The following is a 22,008-nucleotide window of genomic DNA, read 5'->3' as shown; positions in this document are numbered from 1 at the left end:
ACATGTCTAAGCGTGCTCCTCTTGAGTTCTTCCTAACTTCACCAAATGGCCACACCATCTTTCCAAGTGTTGAGCCAAAGTCTTGGAGTCAATATTGATTCTTTAGTTACACTTCACATGTAGTCGCCACAACAAAATCCCGCTGACTCGACTTTTAAAACATATCCAAAGTCCTATGACTTCTCAGCAGTTGCATCACTGTCACCGGTCACCTCATCTCGTGTCGGATTGCATCATTCTGTCCTCAAAGCTTTTCGGTTGCTTCCTGTTCCAGATAACTTTCAATTTCCAAGGCCAAAAAAGGTTCTTGATCACTCAGCTCCTAGTATTTCGTTGATCACCTCCTGTCATTTACCCTCTTGTCAATTCTAGTCTATGTCGCCAAGGCCTCTTTGCTGAGTGCAGCTATTTTAAATCAGTGTGTTCTTTCCTGTGTCTAGAATTCTCTTTTTCATATCTACATGACTTTTTATCTCATCTTCTTCTCATCTTGGCTCAAATGTTACGTCTGTAATAAAACCTTTCCTGGCTGTTCTATCTAAAGTTGCACACCTGTTTTAGGTTTCTTCATAATCACTTACTGCTATCTGACCTTATTTTATGTTTTTATAGATTTGTTTATTGAAAACTTTTGAGAATAAAAATATAGTACCCAGATGATTTATGATATTAAGCAATTGATTGTCTCCTCCCCGAGAATCTAAGTTCTGTTAAGGCAAAGACTTTATCTTGTTCAGTCTAATCCTTAGAACAGAATCTCAGCACACAAAAAGGTTCTTGACAAATAGTCAATGAAATAATAAATCCATGATGATCAGCGTACAGGAATATAATTTTCTGAAACAAAGATTAAACTGGAGTATTCAAAAAAAGGTAAAAACTCTCACAAACTTAGGTGGATATATTATATATTTTGAAATCACAGGGGAAAGTCTGCTATGTGGAAATAAATGAGTGAATTACTTGTGTATTAAAAAATGCAGAGAGATATTTGCACACATTATACAAAAATTGGGAGTCTAAACAAGCTTTTATGAAAGCAATACATTTTTTAAAACTCTTTTAACACTTTATATTTTATTAAAAAATAAAGAATTAAAAATCCTGAACAATGATCTGTAGTCATAGGAAAACAATGACAATAAAAATATAATACCCAAATGATTTATAATATATAAAAATGTACCTCTTAATTGGTATAGTAATTACATGCTAGTGCAAAACAACACCAATGTGGATATTTCATCTTACATTAACTTTATAAAATCTAGTAGTTTATATGGTATTTTACATGGTTTTATATTATTTTTAACTTCATTCCTTCTTTGGTATGGATAAATTAACAGCCGTTTTATTAATGTAGTCACTACCTTAATTTAAAAATTGATTCCAGGAATAAGTTAGTTTGCCTTTTTTCAATTTTTAACAGAGGAATTTTAAGATGACTCATTTATTATTGATGATTATGAAAACACTACCCTAATGTTTCCCTACACAGTTCAAAAAGCACCATCTTTGATATAAGGATTATTTACTAATGGTTAAATCTCAGTTAACATATAAATAAAATACCACCTTTAATGCAAGTGTAAAAATATATGCTATGAGAAGTTCTTCTTGAAGCCAGGGGCGGAACCCTGTCTTTTTGTTATGTCTAAAATCCTCCTTGTCTTCTAATTGAAAATCTTCAGAAGATATGAATCAAGATCACTACATTTGTTCTATTTTTATCAATATACATAAATAATAGGTTTTGTTGTTGTAAAACTCTGAAGCCAAATAAAATAAAGTTACCAAAAAAATCTATTCAGTAGTTCTCTGATGAAAAAAATAATAATTCATTTTAGATACTCCATTTTAATGTTAGTATAGGATGCATATCCATCCTTTACTAAGAAGTCAGGACTGATTAGGTAAAGACTTGAAATTACATAAAATAGCCGGAATGGTTGTGAGAAAGCTGGGTGGGTAGACATGGCACTTTTGACGGTTACTACAGACCAGAGAGCACTTAACTCCAGATGCGTAGGAACAGGGGCTTCAGAATGCCTGCAGGTCTAGAAATTCCTCACGTTTGACAACTGCAAAATTAAGATGGATATTTTCTCTTGAAAGCTTTTATAGCTAATATTTAGGGATGGTTAGAAAAGTCTTTGTGTAGGTGACTAGGCATTAGGAATATTACCTACAGTCATGGAACTGTGGCCATCCAAAAGAGCCAGAGATACAGTGATCATCCTCATGACTGCTCCTGAACAAGGCCATTACTATAGGAACTGAAATAGAGAATGGGGAGGAGAGATAAGGTTCTAGGGTCATTTTGGTTTTGTCACCCTGTGATCCAGGACAACACTAATTCCAGTCCCAACCACTTCTTAATTTCCAGACATCTGTAAGTGGGCAATGATCCTCTCTTCCTACAACCAGAAATATATTTGAAAATAATTTAGTATATATTTATATGATACATATATATTATAAAGTTTCATTTTGGATTTAATAAAAATTAAGTTGATAAAATATAATTTTCTGATAGAAAAGAAGAAATTATGGGAAGTTGGGATCTGAGAAGATCAAAATGAGTCCAAGAATTTAAATGACCACAAAGAAAAACACTGAGGGAGGGGAGGAAAAGAGAAGCGACCCTGGACCCTTGCCTTCAGTTGGCCACTTCTCCTTTGCATTCTCCATTCCACTCTCCATGTTAATATCAGACAGGGCTGCTCGCTCTGAAGCAAAATAAAGCAGGGCAGGAGGATGGAGAGAGGGAGGAGCTGCTGCTTTAGGCAGAGGGAGCGGGGAGGTTTTATGTCCAGAGGTGACATCTGAGGAGCAATCAGGCTGTTGACAAATGAGGCAGATGCTGCTACAAAGCCTTCTCTCCAACGGACGAATGCTTCAGGTTAGACGATCAAGAGGAAACCATATGCAATATATTTTATTTATGTTTATAGTAATTACTAAAATCAATCGATTTTAAAAATCAATAAACTGGGGATATTCCTAAACAGACTGCCTGAATTTGTACATGAAAACTAGCAAAACAAAGTGACCTGGGAGACTTAGCCATGGACATTGCTCAAAGAGGTTCAGAACTAAACGGCACTTGTAAAGGGTGTGGGAAAGGCAGCACAATGACTCGAACAATCTGAATCCTCGTCACACTGGCAGATTGCACCAAAGGGGACTCTGTTACTGTCTAAAGAAGGAAATAATGTCTATCGGTGACTAGGATTTTGATAGAATAATGGAATGAGACTCAAAAAATACGTCAAAACACAATGTTACAACATGGCATCTTAACAGAAAATATACTCTCGTATATTAAGTAGTGTGTGAATACATACACTATGTGTATGTCTGTGTAGAATGGATAAAACAATGGCTTATGAACATATATTAGATTCTTCTGAACAAAGCCTAAATAATCCATATTGAAATGCTTCCCATAAAAAAGACTGGTGAGGGCCCTGGCCAGTTGTTTCAGCAGTAGAGCATCGGCTCGGCTTGTGGAAGTCCCGGGTTCGATTCCCAGCCAGGGCACACAGGAGAAGCGCCCATCTGCTTCTCCACCCTTCCCCCTCTCCTTCCTCTCTATCTCTCTCTTCCTCTCCCGCAGCCAAGATTCCATTGGAGCAAAGTTGGCCCAGGGGCTGAGGACGGCTCCATGGCCTCCGCCTCAGGGGCTAGAATGGCTCCAGTTGCAACAGAGCAATGCCCTAGATGGGCAGAGCATTGTCCCCTAATGGACATGCCAGGTGGATCCTGGTTGGGCGCATGCGGGAGTCTGTCTCTCTGCCTCCCGCTTCTCACTTAAGAAAAATCCAAAAAAATACCGGTGAGTTTTACCTGTATTCTGTTTACAATGCCAAATGTTCAAAATTAAGTTGTTTATTTGTCTGCATTTCTCTCAGATGATTTAGTGTCTCAGACTGTCAAACAGATACCTAATATAATACTTGCTCTTCTATTTTCCAAGTGATGAACGGTGTGCTCCAGCACAGTGCTGCAGTTCTGGTGAAGTGACCTCAAGACGCCACTTGAAATCTCTTCCTTAAAGTCAACGTTGTCCTCTGAAAAGATTTAGGTGGATGCTGTGAACCTGAAACACCAACCAAGAAGTAATTCTCATTAAAATGTTCTAAATTCCAGCTCGCAAAAGGATTGTTTTGTATATTAAATGCAGATGATATTTTTTAAAAAAGAAAAAAAATTATTTTACTGTCATTTTTGCACAAATCAGTCATGTGCTAAATCATGTCAGGTGCTGTTTGGGGGTCCCAAGAAGAAGGCAGGGTGCTCCTCCGCCCCCATACTCCCCCCAGGAGGCCAGGAGGTGGCGTGCAGGCTCTGGGAGCATTCTCCCTTCCGCTTCACAGGGGCGAAAGCAAAGTCAGCTCCTTTTCTCTCTTTTTTTCAGCCACAAAAACAATATGTTGGTAAGTTCATAGCCCCAGATACTTTTTGATGTGGAAGCAAAGGTAAGAAAGAGACCACACGCTTACTTGTCAGAAATAAAGAAATAATCCTTTGAAATAGAGGAACTTCTCTTAATGTGCCCTCTGTCACTTCCATAGAAGTGACCGTCAGCAGTAACAGTTGTCACAAGTTCTTGAGAAGAGATTACACAGACTTAGTGTTTGGTGAACAATTAAGAGTGCAGAGTTGAATCAAATTCAGAGCCCCGTTCTGTCCCTTCATCTCCACTCTGGTGAGCCCACCAAACCAGGCGACACCCCCCTGCCCGCTGCAGTCCACGTCTCCCGTGGAATTCCTCCCAGTCCCTCCAGGCCCCGCAGTCCACGTCTCCCGTGGAATTCCTCCCAGTCCCTCCAGGCCCGACACCCCCCTCCCCGCTGCAGTCCACGTCTCCCGTGGAATTCCTCCCAGTCCCTCCAGGCCCGACACCCCCCTGCCCGCTGCAGTCCACGTCTCCCGAGGAATTCCTCCCAGTCCCTCCAGGCCCCGCAGTCCACGTCTCCCGTGGAATTCCTCCCAGTCCCTCCAGGCCCCGCAGTCCACGTCTCCCGTGGAATTCCTCCCAGTCCCTCCAGGCCCGACACCCCCCTGCCCGCTGCAGTCCACGTCTCCCGTGGAATTCCTCCCAGTCCCTCCAGGCCCGACACCCCCCTGCCCGCTGCAGTCCACGTCTCCCGTGGAATTCCTCCCAGTCCCTCCAGGCCCGACACCCCCCTGCCCGCTGCAGTCCACGTCTCCCGTGGAATTCCTCCCAGTCCCTCCAGGCCCGACACCCCCCTGCCCGCTGCAGTCCACGTCTCCTGTGGAATTCCTCCCAGTCCCTCCAGGCCCCGCAGTCCACGTCTCCCGTGGAATTCCTCCCAGTCCCTCCAGGCCCCGCAGTCCACGTCTCCCGTGGAATTCCTCCCAGTCCCTCCAGGCCCCGCAGTCCACGTCTCCCGTGGAATTCCTCCCAGTCCCTCCAGGCCCCGCAGTCCACGTCTCCCACGGAATTCCTCCCAGTCCCTCCAAGTCCCACAGTCCACGTCTCCCGTGGAATTCCTCCCAGTTCCTCCAGGCCCCGCAGTCCACGTCTCCCGTGGAATTCCTCCCAGTCCCTCCAGGCCCCGCAGTCCACGTCTCCCGTGCAATTCCTCCCAGTCCCCCCAGGCCCCGCAGTCCACGTCTCCCGTGGAATTCCTCCCAGTCCCCCCAGGCCCCGCAGTCCACGTCTCCCGTGGAATTCCTCACAGTCCCTCCAGGCCCCGCAGTCAATGTCTCCCGTGGAATTCCTCCCAGTCCCTCCAAGTCCCACAGTCCACGTCTCCCGTGGAATTCCTCCCAGTCCCTCCAGGCCCCGCAGTCCACGTCTCCTGTGGAATTCCTCCCAGTCCCCCCAGGCCCCGCAGTCCACGTCTCCCGTGGAATTCCTCCCAGTCCCTCCACGTCTCCCGTGGAATTCGTCACAGTCCCTCCAGGCCCCGCAGTCCACGTCTCCCGTGGAATTCCTCCCAGTCCCTCCAGGCCCCGCAGTCCACGTCTCCCGTGGAATTCCTCACAGTCCCTCCAGGCCCCGCAGTCCACGTCTCCCGTGGAATTCCTCCCAGTCCCTCCACGTCTCCCGTGGAATTCGTCACAGTCCCTCCAGGCCCCGCAGTCCACGTCTCCCGTGGAATTCCTCCCAGTCCCTCCAGGCCCCGCAGTCCACGTCTCCCGTGGAATTCCTCACAGTCCCTCCAGGCCCCGCAGTCCACGTCTCCCGTGGAATTCCTCCCAGTCCCTCCAGGCCCCGCAGTCCACGTCTCCCGTGGAATTCCTCCCAGTCCCTCCAGGCCCCGCAGTCCACGTCTCCCGTGGAATTCCTCCCAGTCCCTCCAGGCCCCGCAGTCCACGTCTCCTGTGGAATTCCTCCCAGTCCCTCCAGGCCCTGCAGTCCACGTCTCCCGTGGAATTCCTCCCAGTCCCTCCACGTCTCCCGTGGAATTCGTCACAGTCCCTCCAGGCCCCGCAGTCCACGTCTCCCGTGGAATTCCTCCCAGTCCCTCCAGGCCCTGCAGTCCACGTCTCCCGTGGAATTCCTCCCAGTCCCTCCACGTCTCCCGTGGAATTCGTCACAGTCCCTCCAGGCCCCGCAGTCCACGTCTCCCGTGGAATTCCTCCCAGTCCCTCCAGGCCCCGCAGTCCACGTCTCCCGTGGAATTCCTCCCAGTCCCTCCAGGCCCCGCAGTCCACGTCTCCCGTGGAATTCCTCCCAGTCCCTCCAGGCCCTGCAGTCCACGTCTCCCGTGGAATTCCTCCCAGTCCCTCCAGGCCCCGCAGTCCACGTCTCCCGTGGAATTCCTCCCAGTCCCTCCAGGCCCTGCAGTCCACGTCTCCCGTGGAATTCCTCACAGTCCCTCCAGGCCCCGCAGTCCACGTCTCCTGTGGAATTCCTCCCAGTCCCTCCAGGCCCCGCAGTCCACGTCTCCCGTGGAATTCCTCCCAGTCCCTCCAGGCCCCGCAGTCCACGTCTCCCGTGGAATTCCTCCCAGTCCCTCCAGGCCCCGCAGTCCACGTCTCCCGTGGAATTCCTCACAGTCCCTCCAGGCCCCGCAGTCCACGTCTCCCGTGGAATTCCTCTCAGTCCCTCCAGGCCCCGCAGTCCACGTCTCCCAGAGGAATTTGTCACAGTCCTTCCAGGCCCCGCAGTCCACGTCTCCCGTGGAATTCCTCCCAGTCCCTCCAGGCCCCGCAGTCCACGTCTCCCGTGGAATTCCTCCCAGTCCCTCCAGGCCCCGCAGTCCACGTCTCCTGTGGAATTCCTCCCAGTCCCTCCAGGCCCCGCAGTCCACGTCTCCTGTGGAATTCCTCCCAGTCCCTCCAGGCCCCGCAGTCCACGTCTCCCGTGGAATTCCTCCCAGTCCCTCCAGGCCCCGCAGTCCACGTCTCCCGTGGAATTCCTCCCAGTCCCTCCAGGTCCCGCAGTCCACGTCTCCCGTGGAATTCCTCCCAGTCCCTCCAGGCCCCGCAGTCCACGTCTCCCGTGGAATTCCTCCCAGTCCCTCCAGGCCCCGCAGTCCACGTCTCCCGTGGAATTCCTCACAGTCCCTCCAGGCCCCGCAGTCCACGTCTCCCTCGGAATTCCTCACAGTCCCTCCAGGCCCCTCTTTCAACGCCATCCCGCCATCCGCACGATCAATCGCAGATGTCAGCCTCACTCCCTTCTCTCTCACATCCCGCAGGATGTTCCTCCTGACTCGGTGGCTCGTGCCCCCTCCAGGCAGGCTCTCTGCCCCTTTGCCCACCTGCATACCCAGCTGGGTGGCCCTGCTCCCCACCCCTCCCTCGGCATCTCTCACACCAGACCGGGACATCCTTGGTGTTTGACTCTCTGTCTCATTGAGCACAGAACTTGGCACAGAGTGAGCACTCAGTACACTGTGACTTAATTATTTTTTAAAAATTAAATGTATTGGGGGACATTGGTTACATTGTAAGTTATTAATAAACAAACTTGGATGTCTGCTTTCCCTTTGACCATCTGTGATAATGTTGACAGCAATACCTGATAATACAGCGTGGTTGCCTTTTGGAGAAAGAACTGTTGTCACTGACCATGACAGCTAGCAATGCGGGGGAATGTAGAAGGAAAAAAAAAAGCAACAGGAAGGCACAGCAGCAGAGAGCTTTCAAACATCGGAGAAAATCTCAAAAGGCTAACGAATCTCTGACACCATTCTGCTAGAGAACGACAGAAGGGCTGGTGTAGACAGTGATGAATCTGTATTGTTCCCATGCTTACATTCTGCTAAATTTATTTTGAAATTATAATATATGAATTGTTTCCCTTAAAACAGCAAATTATCCTTTACATTTCAGATTATCTATAATAGATAGGTTCATGATTTTGGCCAAACAATGTCTGTCTGGCATCTAGCTAGGACCTCTCCACACATTTTCCAATAATTGTTTTATCCCCCCAGCCTGTTATAAAAGAAGAACCTGAGGCCCAGAGAGGTTTAAGCACCCCAAAGATTGCTCAGCGAGCAGGCGGCAGGCTCCACAGTGACACACGTCATGACAGTGCCACGCTGCCTCCTTGAACAAAAATGTTGATCACAGTCTGAAAATTAAAACATCATTGGATTGAATTTAGACTGGAAACTTGATTCTTCAAGGAGCATACTTATCTGTAACACTCTGTGTTTAAAATAATTAGAATACATGTGTGATTTTATTAAGCATTTTTATAATTAGATCTTCAAAAAGACTCTTAAGAACAGGGTTTAGAAGAAAAGCATCAAAGGTGACAGCCAAAAGAGAGACACTAGTTTCTCCTAAGATTCACAAGGCAGCATTTTCCTTGCCTATGAGGGTGAGGCCCCAAGTTAATTAAAGGCACTGGGGCGTTTTCCCCTTTACAACGAACAACAGCTTGTCTTTGCTTGTCTTTACAGAGAGTTCTGAGGTCCGGCCAGACACCGCTAACCCTTCGTATTCCTTCTGACAGGGCCAAAAACAGTCCTATCAAGGTCGACAATCTTCAATTTCTCTTTCCCAAACTTGAAACTTCCCAAATTACGCCATTTTATTTATACCCAGAGAACACTGACCTGCCAGAAAACCTTGACCTGTCCAGGTGTGTCCAGCAAACTCCATCAGTGTCAATGAACCTTTCTGAGGCGGGTCTGACTGTCAGAAGAAAAATAAAATGAAGGATGAGTTTTACTGTTTCAGATACTTTTTCCTTGTATGACATATATTTTTACATTCAATATTATTTTTATACTAGTTTCAGGTGAGGAGAATAGTGGTTAGACAATCACCTACTTTACAGCACGTGCCCCCTGATATGCCCAGTGCCCACCCGACACCACGCAGAGATATACAAGAGTATTGACAATGTTCCCTGGGCTGTACTTGACATCCCCGGACTATTCTGCAAATACCACTCTACTTCCCAGTCCCTTCACCTCTTCCACCCAGTCTCCCAGCCCCCCTCCACTGTCAACCACCAGTCTGCTGTTCTCTGTATCTATGAATCTGTTTCTGTTTAGTTTACTATGTTCTTTAGACTCAAAATACACGTGAAATTCTATGAGCTTTGTCTTTTTTTGTTTTGTTTTGATTTTTTTTGACATGTCTTTTTTTTTTTTTTTTCTTCACTTACTTCACTTAACATAATACTCTCTTGGTACATCTATGTGGTTGCAAATGGTAAGATCTCATCCTTTCTTATGACCGAGTAATATTCCATTGTACATAGTACCACAACTTCTTTATCCACTCGTCTACTGATGGGCACGTGGGTTCAATATTTTTAAAAACCGAAGTATAGTTAACAGAGAACTTACCCGAAATGTGTGGGTTGTGTTGGGCCTTGAAAACTGTTCCGTGGTCAGAGATCTTTCTCGAAGGGGTGATCGCTCTACACTATCAGGTACTGCACTTAACACACGGTTTTGCGCATGCCTTCCTCTGTACTAAATGAAAGATAATATGTTCTTGTTTAAGTGAAATCAGTCTTTTAAAAAAAAAGAAATTATATATATGCTTTGTTCACTTGTTTATTCATTCACTTGCTTATTTGAAGACATATTTATATGTCGCTAAGTATAAGGTCAACTAAGCATACATAGTAAACATTATAATTATGTAATTGCATTATTTAGCCTGATAAAATGGTAGTGTCCTAATCGGTAAATATGGATTAAAAACTTTAACCACACCAAATTCTTAATTTTAAATTATAAGAAAACATGTAATTCTGCACTTGTGAAGCATCAGACTTTTTTTAAAGGTGATATTTGCCTTCTTTTATGATTTCACACTAACCCTCAATATCTATATTCTAAAGTTGAACATTAAAGCTTTGCCACTCGGACCCCTGACTGGTTGGCTCAGTGGTAGAGCATCGGCCCAGTGCATGGAAGTCCCAGGTTTGATTCCCAGCCAGGGCACACAGGAGAACCGCCCATCTGCTTCTCCACCCTTCTCCCTCTCCTTTCTCTCTGTCTCTCTCTTCCCTTCCCGCAGCCAAGGCTCCATTGGAGCAAAGTTGGCCCCACTACTGAGGATGGCTCCACGGCCTCCACCTCAAGTGCTAGAATGGCTCCTAGTGCAGTGGAACAATGTCCCAGATGGGCAGAGCATTGCCCCCTAGTGGGCATGCCAGGTGGATCCTGGTTGGGCACATGCAGGAGTCTGTCTGCCTCCACCCCCCAACCCACCCTCCACCCGTGCTTCTCACTTTGGAAAAAAACAAACAAAAAAAAGCTTTGCCACTTGGGCCTTCTGGGAACGGGTTCCACTGCTGTGCCCAAGGAGGGAATGTAAGAGAAAACTGCCTCAGTCGCTTGTTTTCTCTCTGAGTCTCTGTATTCTCACAACTGGGGTCCTTCTGTGTTTGTAAAGTAAACACGAGCTTCTTATATCAGAGCAGAATGTGCGGTCCTTTCAAAATCTGGTCACGCATATTACTGGCAGCAGAGCTTCCCCAGACCTTTTGCAACTGCATGGTTGAGTTGACCCTCGGTGAAGAAGATGCCGCCTCTACATCGCAATAAGCATGGTCAAGTTGGCTATAAAAATGAGAGCTGGTAAAAATGGCAGGGGAACCTTAATATGTACCAGTCACCCCTTACCATCTGTACATTCATTTAATCCTTACAACTCTTTGAGATACACATCATTGTTGCCCTTTCATAGATGATAAAATTGAGGCCCAGAAGATGCATTTGTACCAAATCATTCAGAGTCTGTGAGGCAGGACTCAAACACAGATCTACCTGGCTCCTGACCGCACCTTTGTGCTATTTTCTTCACCACACCACCCTGGCCATCAGATGTTTCCTGGACACCCAAACTTTCTGATTCAGTTCACACCATGTTTCTATTTCTCAAATAGTGAATGAACCCTCCCAATCCCTATAAATTCTCATAAGCTACTTACTTTTTTTCTTTATTTATTTTATTTTTTTTACAGAGACAGAGAAATAGAGACAGACAGACAGGAAGGGAGAGAGATGAGAAGCATCGACTTTTCGTTGTGGCACTTTAGTTGTTCATCGATTGCTTTCTCATATGTACCTTGATGGGGGGGGGGGCTACAGCAGACCGAGTGACCCCCTACTCAAGCCAGCGACCTTGGGTCCGAGCTGGTGAGCTTTGCTCAAACCAGATGAACCCGCACTCAAGCTGGCGATCTCGGGATCTCGAATCTGGGTCCTCTGCATCCCAGTCTGACGTTCTATCCACTGCGCCACCGCCTGGTCAGGAAGCTATTTACTTTTAAGAGCACATTATGGAGACATTTTTATGTTAATGATTTCACTCCAAAGTATCAAGATTATATTTTGTTTATTTATTTTCCAATAGACTATCTAAATGGTACATTTAAATATAATGAAATCTGTCTTACAGAAACAGGGCGAGATCCGGGAAATGCTACATTCTGTTCCACAGCCTCAGCGCCTATTGGGGGTAGCCTGCTCCGTGAGGTTTGGACTGGTTGGGAGGACATGTGGTTGATGGCAGTTTGTCTGTAAACACAACAACAGGTAACTGAGCACCAAGGTGCCAAGACAAAAGATAGACCTTACCACAAATTCCTAACCTGAGCTCTTCATCACAGCCTGCCTTCCAAAAACATAAGCTGAGTTTCAGGAAGACAAATGTGGAGAGGGGACTGACCACCATTCCGGTCACCTTCTTCTTGCTCAGCAGTGACCATCAACCTGTTTGTACTGAGTGAAGAACAGAGGGGTAATCAAAGATCTAGTTCCAACCCTTAAGGCAGTGGTTCTTAAAGTGTGCGCACTGGTGTGCCCTAGATTTCCAGGTGTGCCCTATAGTATTCCAGAGAAATATGTGCCTGTTGGGGACCAAAAAACCAACAGGGTTTTGGGAGTTTAGATTTTTGGGGGACAGAGGTCTGGAGAATTGGTTGTAAGCTGGCAGTTTGCCCAACCCCTCACCTCACTTGCCTGATTAGGTTGCAAAAGGCTGTTAAGCTGTGGTGCTGGATTGTTTACACTACCCACCCTGTTCCCCGGAAAGACCAGAGGCAAGTTTCTTCTATCCTTTGTTTGGTGTAAAGTTAAGATGATATGTATGGTGGGGGTTTTCTGCACTCAACACAAGAGTAAGAAGAGAGGAATTCTTCAATGTATTGATGAAAAAATGAGAGTTTGCCTTTTAAATATATGCCCAAACATTGAAGAAATCTCTAGGACACATCAGGCTCATGTTTCTCATAAACATAGGAATGAAAAAACTTAACACATTTGTGCCAGGACCTGCCAAATTTACTAAATCTTACTAAGAATGTATCTATATATATAAAAAGATAACTTTTTTGTCATTTTTTTAACAACCCTTTTTTATGAATTCTAAAAAGCATAACTCATAAAATGTAACATAAAAATGTTTTTTAATGTCAGAATAAATTTAATTTTGTCGTATTTATTTCATTTAATTACCATAAAAGCACGCTTGGACTTCATATTTTTTTCTTTAATATTTGACTTAATTATTATAACATATTTCTCAGAAATTTGTATATAGTGTGCCTATAATTACTTGTAGGATTCTTAAATGTGCCCCAACTTCAAAAAGTTTGAGAACCACTGCTATAAGGGATTGACAAGTTTTTGAAAACACATAAAGAGGTTAAAGTACAATGCAATGTAGTTTAGATCATACGGTGTTATGGCAGATGGTTCTGAATGTAAGCATGGTAGAAATTTAAGGAATAGAGCGATTCCCTAAATTTGAATGATGAGGATAAAATTAATCAAAAACATACAGGGCCTAGATTCGAAACACCACAGAATTTCATGTAGAGTAATTAAAAGGAAGGGCAAAATGTGTTTTTTAATGGGAAAACTAAATATCCTGAAAATGTCAGTTATTCCTACGTTTTCAATAAATTTAATGTTGTGAAGTCCAATGTGATGCTTTTATAAAACATTTGACAAACAGACTGTATAGTTTATTTGTCAGGGTGGCTGAGTAAATTTTAATTAAAAATTAAAAAAATAGTAATGACAATAGGAGACTTTCCTTATGATATGCTAATCTTGAAAAAATTAAATTTTCTGTTTCACGCAAAAAACTACAGATACATAGTCTAGAAACATATTCTAATTCATTTACTTATAATAATAAAATGAAAATTAAAATAAAACCATTTTTGACCTATCAATTTTTAAAATACACTTACTACCCTGGTTTCTAGCTAAAGGGAAAAGATACACAGCTCTGTGTATCATCAGTGGGACGATAGATTGGGAGAATCATTCTGAAAATAACTTTGAAAAAATATTTAAGAGCCTTAAAAACATCCATAACCTTTGATCTGGTAGCATTAGTTCTAGGACTGCAATTTAAATCACAAGGAATGCCCTGGCCGGTTGGCTCAGTGGTAGAGCGTCGGCCTGGCGTGCGGGGGACCCGGGTTCGATTCCGGCCAGGGCACATAGGAGAACCGCCCATTTGCTTCTCCACCCCTCCCCCTCTCCTTCCTCTCTGTCTCTCTCTTCCCCTCCCGCAGCCAAGGCTCTATTGAAGCAAAGATGGCCTGGGCGCTGGGGATGGCTCCTTGGCCTCTGCCTCAGGCGCTAGAGTGGCTCTGGTCCCTCGCCACAGAGCGACCCCCTGGAGGGGCAGAGCATCGCCCCCTGGTGGGCAGAGCATCGCCCCTGGTGGGCGTGCCGGGTGGATCCCGGTCGGGCGCATGCGGGAGTCTGTCTGACTGTCTCTCCCCGTTTCCAGCTTCAGAAAAATACCAAAAATAAATAAATAAATAAATAAATAAATCACAAGGAAGCAATTTAAAGACATCCTTATTACAATTTACATAAAATGCTGTCTATGTATATTTCACATTATAATAATGAAAATAAAAAAGAAACGTCTCACTAATAAAAAAAATAATCACATACCCACATGATTCTATTTTAGTCCTTAAAATCATGCTTTCAAAAATATCTAATAATATGGAAAATATGAATGTTAAAATAAAAGAATATAAAAAGCGCTACCTTCTACAATAGTAAGATAATGCTAATATTAGAAAAAGATAATGGAAACAAAAGAAAAGAAAAAATATAGTTATAGACAAAATTGTTCGTAAATTTACCAACAGTTGCCATTTTTATATTTCTTCATGTTGAACATACAGGTGATCTTTGATTTCTACTCAGATTTTTGGCACGTCTAAATATTCCACAGTGAACTTGTAGTGCTTAGATAATTAGGAAAAATAAATGTTTTTCCAATAAAAGGAGAAGACAGAGCATGCACAACATCACGGAGGTATGACTATGCACCCTGGTGTGTCCGCAGAAAGAAAGAAGAGTCTGCCCAGAACCAAGGTGGGAGCTGAGAGGCCAGGGGAAATAGGTACGCCTAACCCAAGGCCATGTCATTGTCCCCAAGGCACAAACAGCGATTGATTCTTTTTTTTTTTAATTTTTTATTTATTTATTTATTCATTTTAGAGAGGAAAGAGAGAGGGAGAGAGAGAGACAAAGAGAGACAGGGGGGAGGAGCTGGAAGCATCAACTCCCATATGTGCCTTCACCAGGCAAGCCCAGGGTTTCAAACCAGTGACCTCAGCATTTCCAGGTCAACGCTTTATCCACTGCGCCACCACAGGTCAGGCCTGATTCTTGGTGGGACAAAGAAAAAAAGAATTCCTCTTTTAATGGCATATATCACAGATATAAAAAGAGTACATAAAGTCTATACTTGGGTAATATTAAAATTCTACGGCTGGGGAGGCGTTAAGAAAGGGAGTGTGAAAGTTCCCCTGAGCAGGACAAGAAGGAAAACCAGGCGTCTACAGAAAGGGAGGGAGCGGGAGAACAAGGGAATGTACAGGCGGAGGCGTCTGACCCTATTTCAACAGGAAACAGAAAAGGTTGGATAGTGGATCCTGGGCGGGGGAGGCTGGGAGGAGGAGGAGAGAACTGGCAACACGCTGCTAACCCTGGCACGGGCAGGCGAAGCCTGGGTCCCAGGCAGCCACCGGGAGAACGGAGGAGGGAGGAGGATCCTGAAAGAATTAACAGGGCCGACCCAAACAAAGCTGCACATTTTAGTCCCAGCCTGTGAAAGAAACACTGGCCCATCACAAAGCTGAAAGTGGCGTTCTGTAACTCATCTTGAAAGAGTCCAATTACTGGTTAAGCCCTGGCAGTTGCTGCTGCCTCCCGACCGGCAGGGAGCCCTTTAATAAGTCCCCCTCCCCGGTGCTGCCGAAAGCCTGCGTCAGGATGGGCCAGGCAGTGTCTCCGGAGCTAGACCACACGGTGGAGGAGCCGGTAAGTCACATATGCAGCTAGGCAGACGGCTGAAACAAAATCCATATTAAACATTCAATTCATGTTAACATTCAGATGCATGAACTACGTAGAATAAGTGTCCACATACATGTGATAGAGGATGCACTGTCTGGAGTAATCCATGAGCCCTAAGCGACAGGGGTCTCTGTCTCTGTCCCCCGTGACCTTTGGTTTACCAGGAGAGAAACAAGACTTACAGTCTGGTTCCCCTGAGCACCTCTTCACTGTCCACGCTGGGGGTTTTCAATCTCTGTGCGTCTGAGGGAAGAGAAGGCAGCCTCCTATGTGCCGGTGTTTTCTTGGCAGGAGTCTGTGGTCTGCGAGCATCTGAGACCCGTCCCAGACGGTGGCGGGCCCAGGCAAGCGCACTGACCCCTTCCCCCAGTGACTTGTCCTCGTGCTCGTTCCTGGGGGAGGGAAATCAAGTTAATTACTCAGATGCAAGCTCTGTGACAACAGGGGACATTTGCCCATTACCAGACACCATCTAGGATAGTGAGTGCCTCACTCTCGGAAGATACTCCTCTATTTGTTGAAAGAATAAACAGTCTATCATTTCCAATTCAGCTTCAATATCAGTGAAGAATCATCGACAGGAAACACAGTTTCTTCTTGTTTGTGATCAAACAGTATAATCCATAAAATTAAGAATTTACAGCTGCTCCAAACAAATACTAGAACAGCGTGTTTTTATTCTGACGCACTGGCTGTGTCCTGCCCTGAGGGTGACTCACTGTCTCATGCCCTCTGTTGTCTGGGTGCTCAAGTGTGTCCAGCACCAGGAGGAAGCGAGGGGATTGTATCTTATACGTACTGTGTCCTATCTGCAAAATAGGTAGGTCTCTGCTGCAGCGGTTTTGCTTGAATTGTCATCACACCGTTCAAATCACCATAAAAGTTGTTGGAGAAGCGATGAATCTGAGAAAAGTAAAAACAATAAAGATGAAAAAGCATCCAGTGCCATTTCAATCACAAGTGCCTGTCAGGAACCCACGGGAAACAATGGCACGTTCAAACTGGCTAAGTGGAGGAAAACTTAATAAAGGGGCCAGATTTTATAAAGATGTGGGGAGCTACATGAGCAAGGAACAGCTTAACCTCCGAGGCTTGTTACAGTGGGGACACACGCCCACACTCGGGCCCTGAATGACAAGGGTAGCTGCATGGAGAAATGCCACCAAAACACTGTGACTTGGCAGGGGGAGAAAAGCCAAGCCCAGCCTCATTCTTCTCTCCTCTCTGAGCTCCGTCCAGCAGCTACCGGGAGAGGGAGCCAGATAATGTCACCTCCAGGGCACACAGGGTGCAGACGGTGCAGAGAGGTCTGGAGAAGCAAAGCAAAGGCGCGCCACCTCCTAACAGGTCACTTGCTTTGGCCCTTGGCTCCTAACCTGTCCTTCACAGCTTGACTCCTTAGCTTCCAGGAACAGCATGACAACCTGGGGAAAATCCAAGCACCAGACCCCCAAGGCTTAAATTTGGATCCCAATTCTAACTGCTTCTTGGCTGGTGATCTTGGGAAGTTTTAATTTCCTAAACTTTAAATTGAGAAGAGTAGTTTGTACTTCATAGAATTATTATGGGAATTAAATTACATAACACTGGTGAAAGCATGAAGCAAGGGCTCAATAATCAATTCTTTATTTAACCCCTGAGTATGTCCAACTAAGATTCAAAGTAATATTTAGATCCAGACAAAAAGGATAGCTGAAACTAGAATTCTATTGTAGTTTATGAAGAGACGTAAGTGGCCTGACCAAGCGGTGGCGCAGTGGATAGAGCATCGGACTGGGACGCAGAGACCCCGAGGTGACTGGCTCGAGCACAGGCTCATCTGGTTTGAGCATGGTTCACCATCTTGAGCCCAATGTCGCTGGTTTGAGCATGGGCTCATCTGGTTTGAGCAAGGCTCACCATCTTGAGCCCAAGGTCACTGGCTCGGGCAAGGGATCACTCGGTCTGCTGTAGCTCCCTGGTCAAGGCACATATGAGAAAGCAATCGATGAACAACTAAAGTGCCGCAACAAAGAATTGATGCTTCTCATCTCCCTTCCTGTTTGTCTGTCCCTATCTGTCTCTTTCTCTGATTCTGTCCGTCTCTGTCACACACACACACAAAAAGAATAGACATAGTGACCACACTCACATCATCCTCATGTTAAACATACATAAAAAGAAATATTAGAGAATAAATTAAGACCTATTGTAATTTACCACCAGGAGCTTTGACTATTTCAAAATAGGTTCTATTAGTATTTATTTTTACTTCTAACTGTGCTGTCCACTAATTTTCTTTTAGCATTTATCCAAAAGAAAACCTCAAAACTGATGCAGAAAACACTTTTTAAAACCATAAAAAAAGTTATAAAACCACAAAATATCTGTAAAAAACTGCTGAGATTTAAAATTTTCCCTATTTCTCAGGTTTATTTATTTTGCCTGATATTTAAATGTCTTTTCTATGTTGTTATAAACTGTTTGTTTTTATGCAATCATACTGAATATTTTAATAGGCAAAGTGGAAATGATGTTGAACTCATTAGAGCGGTTTTAAGAGACCAAAATTACAACAAGCCAGCAGCAGTTCCAAAAGCTTCTTTTGAGCAGCAAAAGCAAAGAAGACTTATTGTAAAAGGCTTCACACTGGAGATAAAGCAATCCTATTAGAAATTTCTGTTTCAAACCACTGCTCCCTGAACTGCACGTCCTGTTCAGGCCTGGTCCTTCCAGTCTTACAATGATGTTCTGTTGATTTGCTCCTGTGCTATTTCTGCACCTGCCTTGAATATCCTCCCTTTTCTTTTTCAGCTTAGCAAATCTTGCTTACTGTTTAAGATTCAATTAAGGTCTTACTCTACTATGTGAAGGGTATACTGTTTTTCCTTTGACCCTACATCATTTATAAGCTAAAGGACATCTAATTATTATAATATAATAATATAATATAATATAATATAATATATAATTAGCATCTAATTACAGTGCTAAAACTAACATTTTTATTGAGTGCCTACTCTATACCACACAGTGTCTCGTCTCCTTTCATTCTTACAGCTTCCTAACCTCATAGATCCCACAGATAATGAAACAGAGATTTGGAGAGAAAGAGACTGACTTAAGACCACAAAGCTAATAATATATCATGATGTCAGGCTCCAAACTTGTCATCTATACCCAAAGCTCAGTCTCTCATCCACTCCACTATCTACAAGATTGCCTTGTCTTGTGTTGAGTGCATGTGTGCGTGTAGAACTGTTTGGCATGCCTGGACTCCCTCCAACTAATTTCTAAGTGCACCCTGAGATCAGGAATCCTCTCCTACCCCTCTCCTCTGCTCCCCTACACAAGATGGGCTGTGTGAAACATGCAGAGTCCCAATTCCTGAGCACTACTGAAGGTCTCCCATGAGCAAGCTTCACTGTCACTAGGTCTTTGAGTAAGAATATAATTCATGAAAAATTTAATGAGTTAGTTAGTTGCCAGGTTCCGCATTAATAGCTCTCATATATTTGCATGATTTTATCTTCACCACAATTCCTTGGACAACATAGTATTATCTTCTTAGAACACTTGTTGCACACCATTCACAGAATGTATCTCATCTGACTTGTTTTATATCTTTTCTTTTACCAGGTGAGAGACTATGCTTTCTTTATCTACATATCTCTTCAAAACACCTAGTACAGTTCACTTAATACAAACTCAATAAATGTTGAATGAACCCAATATACACTCGTTGACTAATTCTTTTATCACTTTGATGGGAGGAGAGGAAAACATCTGTAACCTGAAAATTGGCTAGAAATATTGAGGGAAATATTCTTTCTTTTTAGAAATATGGACACAGTTCTATAGCTCCAAGCTGATAGAAAGTTTCAAACTTGAGAGTTTGCATTCTATTAAAGAATATAGTGATTTGCCTGACCAGGCGGTGGCGCAGTGGATAGAGCGTTACCCTGGGACACAGAGGACCCAGGTTCAAAACCCCAAGGTCACCAGCTTGAGCATGGGCTCATCTGGTTTGAGCGTGGGGTCACCAGCTTGAACCCAAAGTCACTTGCTTGAGCAAGGGGTCACTTGGTCTGCTGTAGCCTCCCCCCCTCCAGTCAAGGCACATATGAGAGAGCAATCAATGAACACCTAAGGTGCCACAACGAAGAACTGATGCTTCTCATCTCTCTCCCTTCTTGTCTGTCTGTCCCTATCTGCACCTCTCTCTGTCTCTCTTTTTATCTGTCACAAAAAAAAGAATATAGTGATTCTATTAAACTCTATGAAATAATTATTTTTAAACCTTAGTCTTATTAACAAACAGACCCAAATATCTTGAAAATAAAATTTAATAGATAATAGAATGGCAGTCTTGACAAACTGAAGCCAAAGATGTACAAACTGAAGGAAAGAGGGAGACCAGTGGAAAGCATTACCTGGTGTGGATTAAGGTGGGAAGCCAGGGAGATGCTTCGAGTGTCAGAACTTCTGGAGGAGGGGACACTCGGCAGGTCAGTGTTGGTACGGGAAATAAGCACGTGTGAAGATTTAGTCTCAGCTACTTTTGATTTTTCTTTCTGTTTCTTTCTTCCTTTGTCAACAGAAAATACAATATTATTAAGAAACATGTTACCAAATATATGTACTTTAAAATCACTGTTCAAAGAAAATATTTGTTCTTGAGTTACCAAGAATCTGCTATGGTGACTGAACCTTCCTACAAAGAGCAAAGACCCCACAGAGCAACTGACTGATTCGACATTTTTCTACACGCACATAATTATGTGTCCAGCATTGCAGTATTAGGTAGAAAATTAAAGATTAGATACTGAAGCAAGAAAGAGTCTTGGCATTTTATAATATCTCTTTGTTTGGAAATAATATTTAAATTGGCATGATGATTACACTACTATAAAAAATTGTTTATGTAACACCAATCCACCACTAACATTTCTACGATTTGTTTCTGCTCAATCTCAACTATATAGTTTAAAAAAAGATTTTATACAGTTAAATGAAGTAATTATTAAATTACCTGGGTTACACTTTACAAATATTTACAAATAATGTTATAAACAATGAAAAACCAATAATCTCATTATTAGAGATTAGTAAAGTGAGTTTTGGGGTTTTTTTTTAACCATAATACATTTTTTAAAAATGTGACCTCTAGCTTCTTTCTTGTGTATTTCTGTGGGTTTTTTTTCCAGAGTACGTATAATTTTTACAACTCAAAGAGAATAATGACCTGGCCGAAGGGATTAAAGATCACCTGTGGACAAAGGCAGAACCCCCACGTCTTCCCTCTCACCCCGGTCCTGTCCTCGATATTGCCAAGCGTGGGGCGGAGCACACGCTGAGAAGCAGGGATCTCTTTTTCTTTTCACTGTTCCAAGTTCTACAAGTAAGTACCTGTGAGTGCAATTTCCCACTGTTTTCTCATCAGTACTCCCAATGTCTCTACCAGGTTTGTCCAGACGTGATCGAACACTTCCGCAGCCACGGCGTCCGTGATGCAGTCATGAGGGGACACGGGCGGGAGCCCGTGTTTACGCTGTGTCCTACAGTGGGGGGCTGATCTTGGTTCAAGACGCTCATCGTCACTAGGAAACAAAACCCATGCTAATTACTAAAAGAATCAGGGAGTCAAGGTGATGCTGCCTACCTATCTAACAGGCATGCACAGATGGACGTTCTCCACATGCAGGATGGGGAAGGAGGGTTACAGTTGTGGGAACACAAAACACAAAGTTTATTCTTGTATTTGTATTTATTCATTATTGTATTATTTGCCGTGTCAGCAACTGTAAACCTACTTCTGCCCCACCCTCTATACATAAACATAATATTTTTTTAAATACCACATGGTTATGTTTTTTTGTTTTGTTTTTTCTACAGAGACAGAGAGAGAGTCAGAGAGAGGGATAGACAGGGACAGACAGACAGGAACAGAGAGATGAGAAGCATCAATCATTAGTTTTTCATTGTGCATTGCGACAGCTTAGTTGTTCACTGATTGCTTTCTCATCTGTGCCTTGACTGCAGGCCTTCAGCAGACCGAGTAACCCCTTGCTCGAGCCAGCGACCTTGGGTCCAAGCTGGTGAGCTTTGCTCAAACCAGATGAGCCCATGCACAAGCTGGCGACCTTGAGGTCTCAAACCTGGGTCCTCAGCATCTCGGTCCAACGCTCTATCCACTGCGCCACCGCCTGGTCAGGCTATGTTGTTTTAA

General features: G+C 44.2%; 1 protein-coding gene across 3 annotated transcripts in view; it reads right to left on the bottom strand.

The window, feature by feature from the left end:
- Positions 1-2,152: 2,152 nt before the first annotated feature.
- Positions 2,153-22,008, bottom strand: part of FAM149A (family with sequence similarity 149 member A) — a 54,804-nt gene continuing 34,948 nt past the window's right edge. For 2 of the 3 annotated variants that reach the window (XM_066380205.1, XM_066380206.1), the window contains exons 7-14: positions 21,189-21,379; positions 20,213-20,367; positions 16,600-16,703; positions 15,983-16,192; positions 11,858-11,978; positions 9,792-9,920; positions 9,051-9,129; positions 2,153-4,102 (exon numbers count right to left, since the gene is read on the bottom strand). In XM_066380205.1, the coding sequence (XP_066236302.1) occupies positions 4,029-4,102; positions 9,051-9,129; positions 9,792-9,920; positions 11,858-11,978; positions 15,983-16,192; positions 16,600-16,703; positions 20,213-20,367; positions 21,189-21,379 (1,063 nt within the window). In that variant the 3' untranslated portion in view covers positions 2,153-4,028. The remainder of the gene's footprint in view (positions 4,103-9,050; positions 9,130-9,791; positions 9,921-11,857; positions 11,979-15,982; positions 16,193-16,599; positions 16,704-20,212; positions 20,368-21,188; positions 21,380-22,008) is intronic. The other variant, XR_010751014.1, reaches the window with a different exon arrangement.

The sequence above is a fragment of the Saccopteryx leptura genome, chromosome 4 (assembly GCF_036850995.1).
Source record: "Saccopteryx leptura isolate mSacLep1 chromosome 4, mSacLep1_pri_phased_curated, whole genome shotgun sequence".
In the NCBI taxonomy this organism is placed as follows: Eukaryota; Metazoa; Chordata; class Mammalia; order Chiroptera; family Emballonuridae; genus Saccopteryx; species Saccopteryx leptura.
Note: the sequence above shows the minus strand (reverse complement) of the source record. Positions and strands in the feature narration are given on the sequence as shown.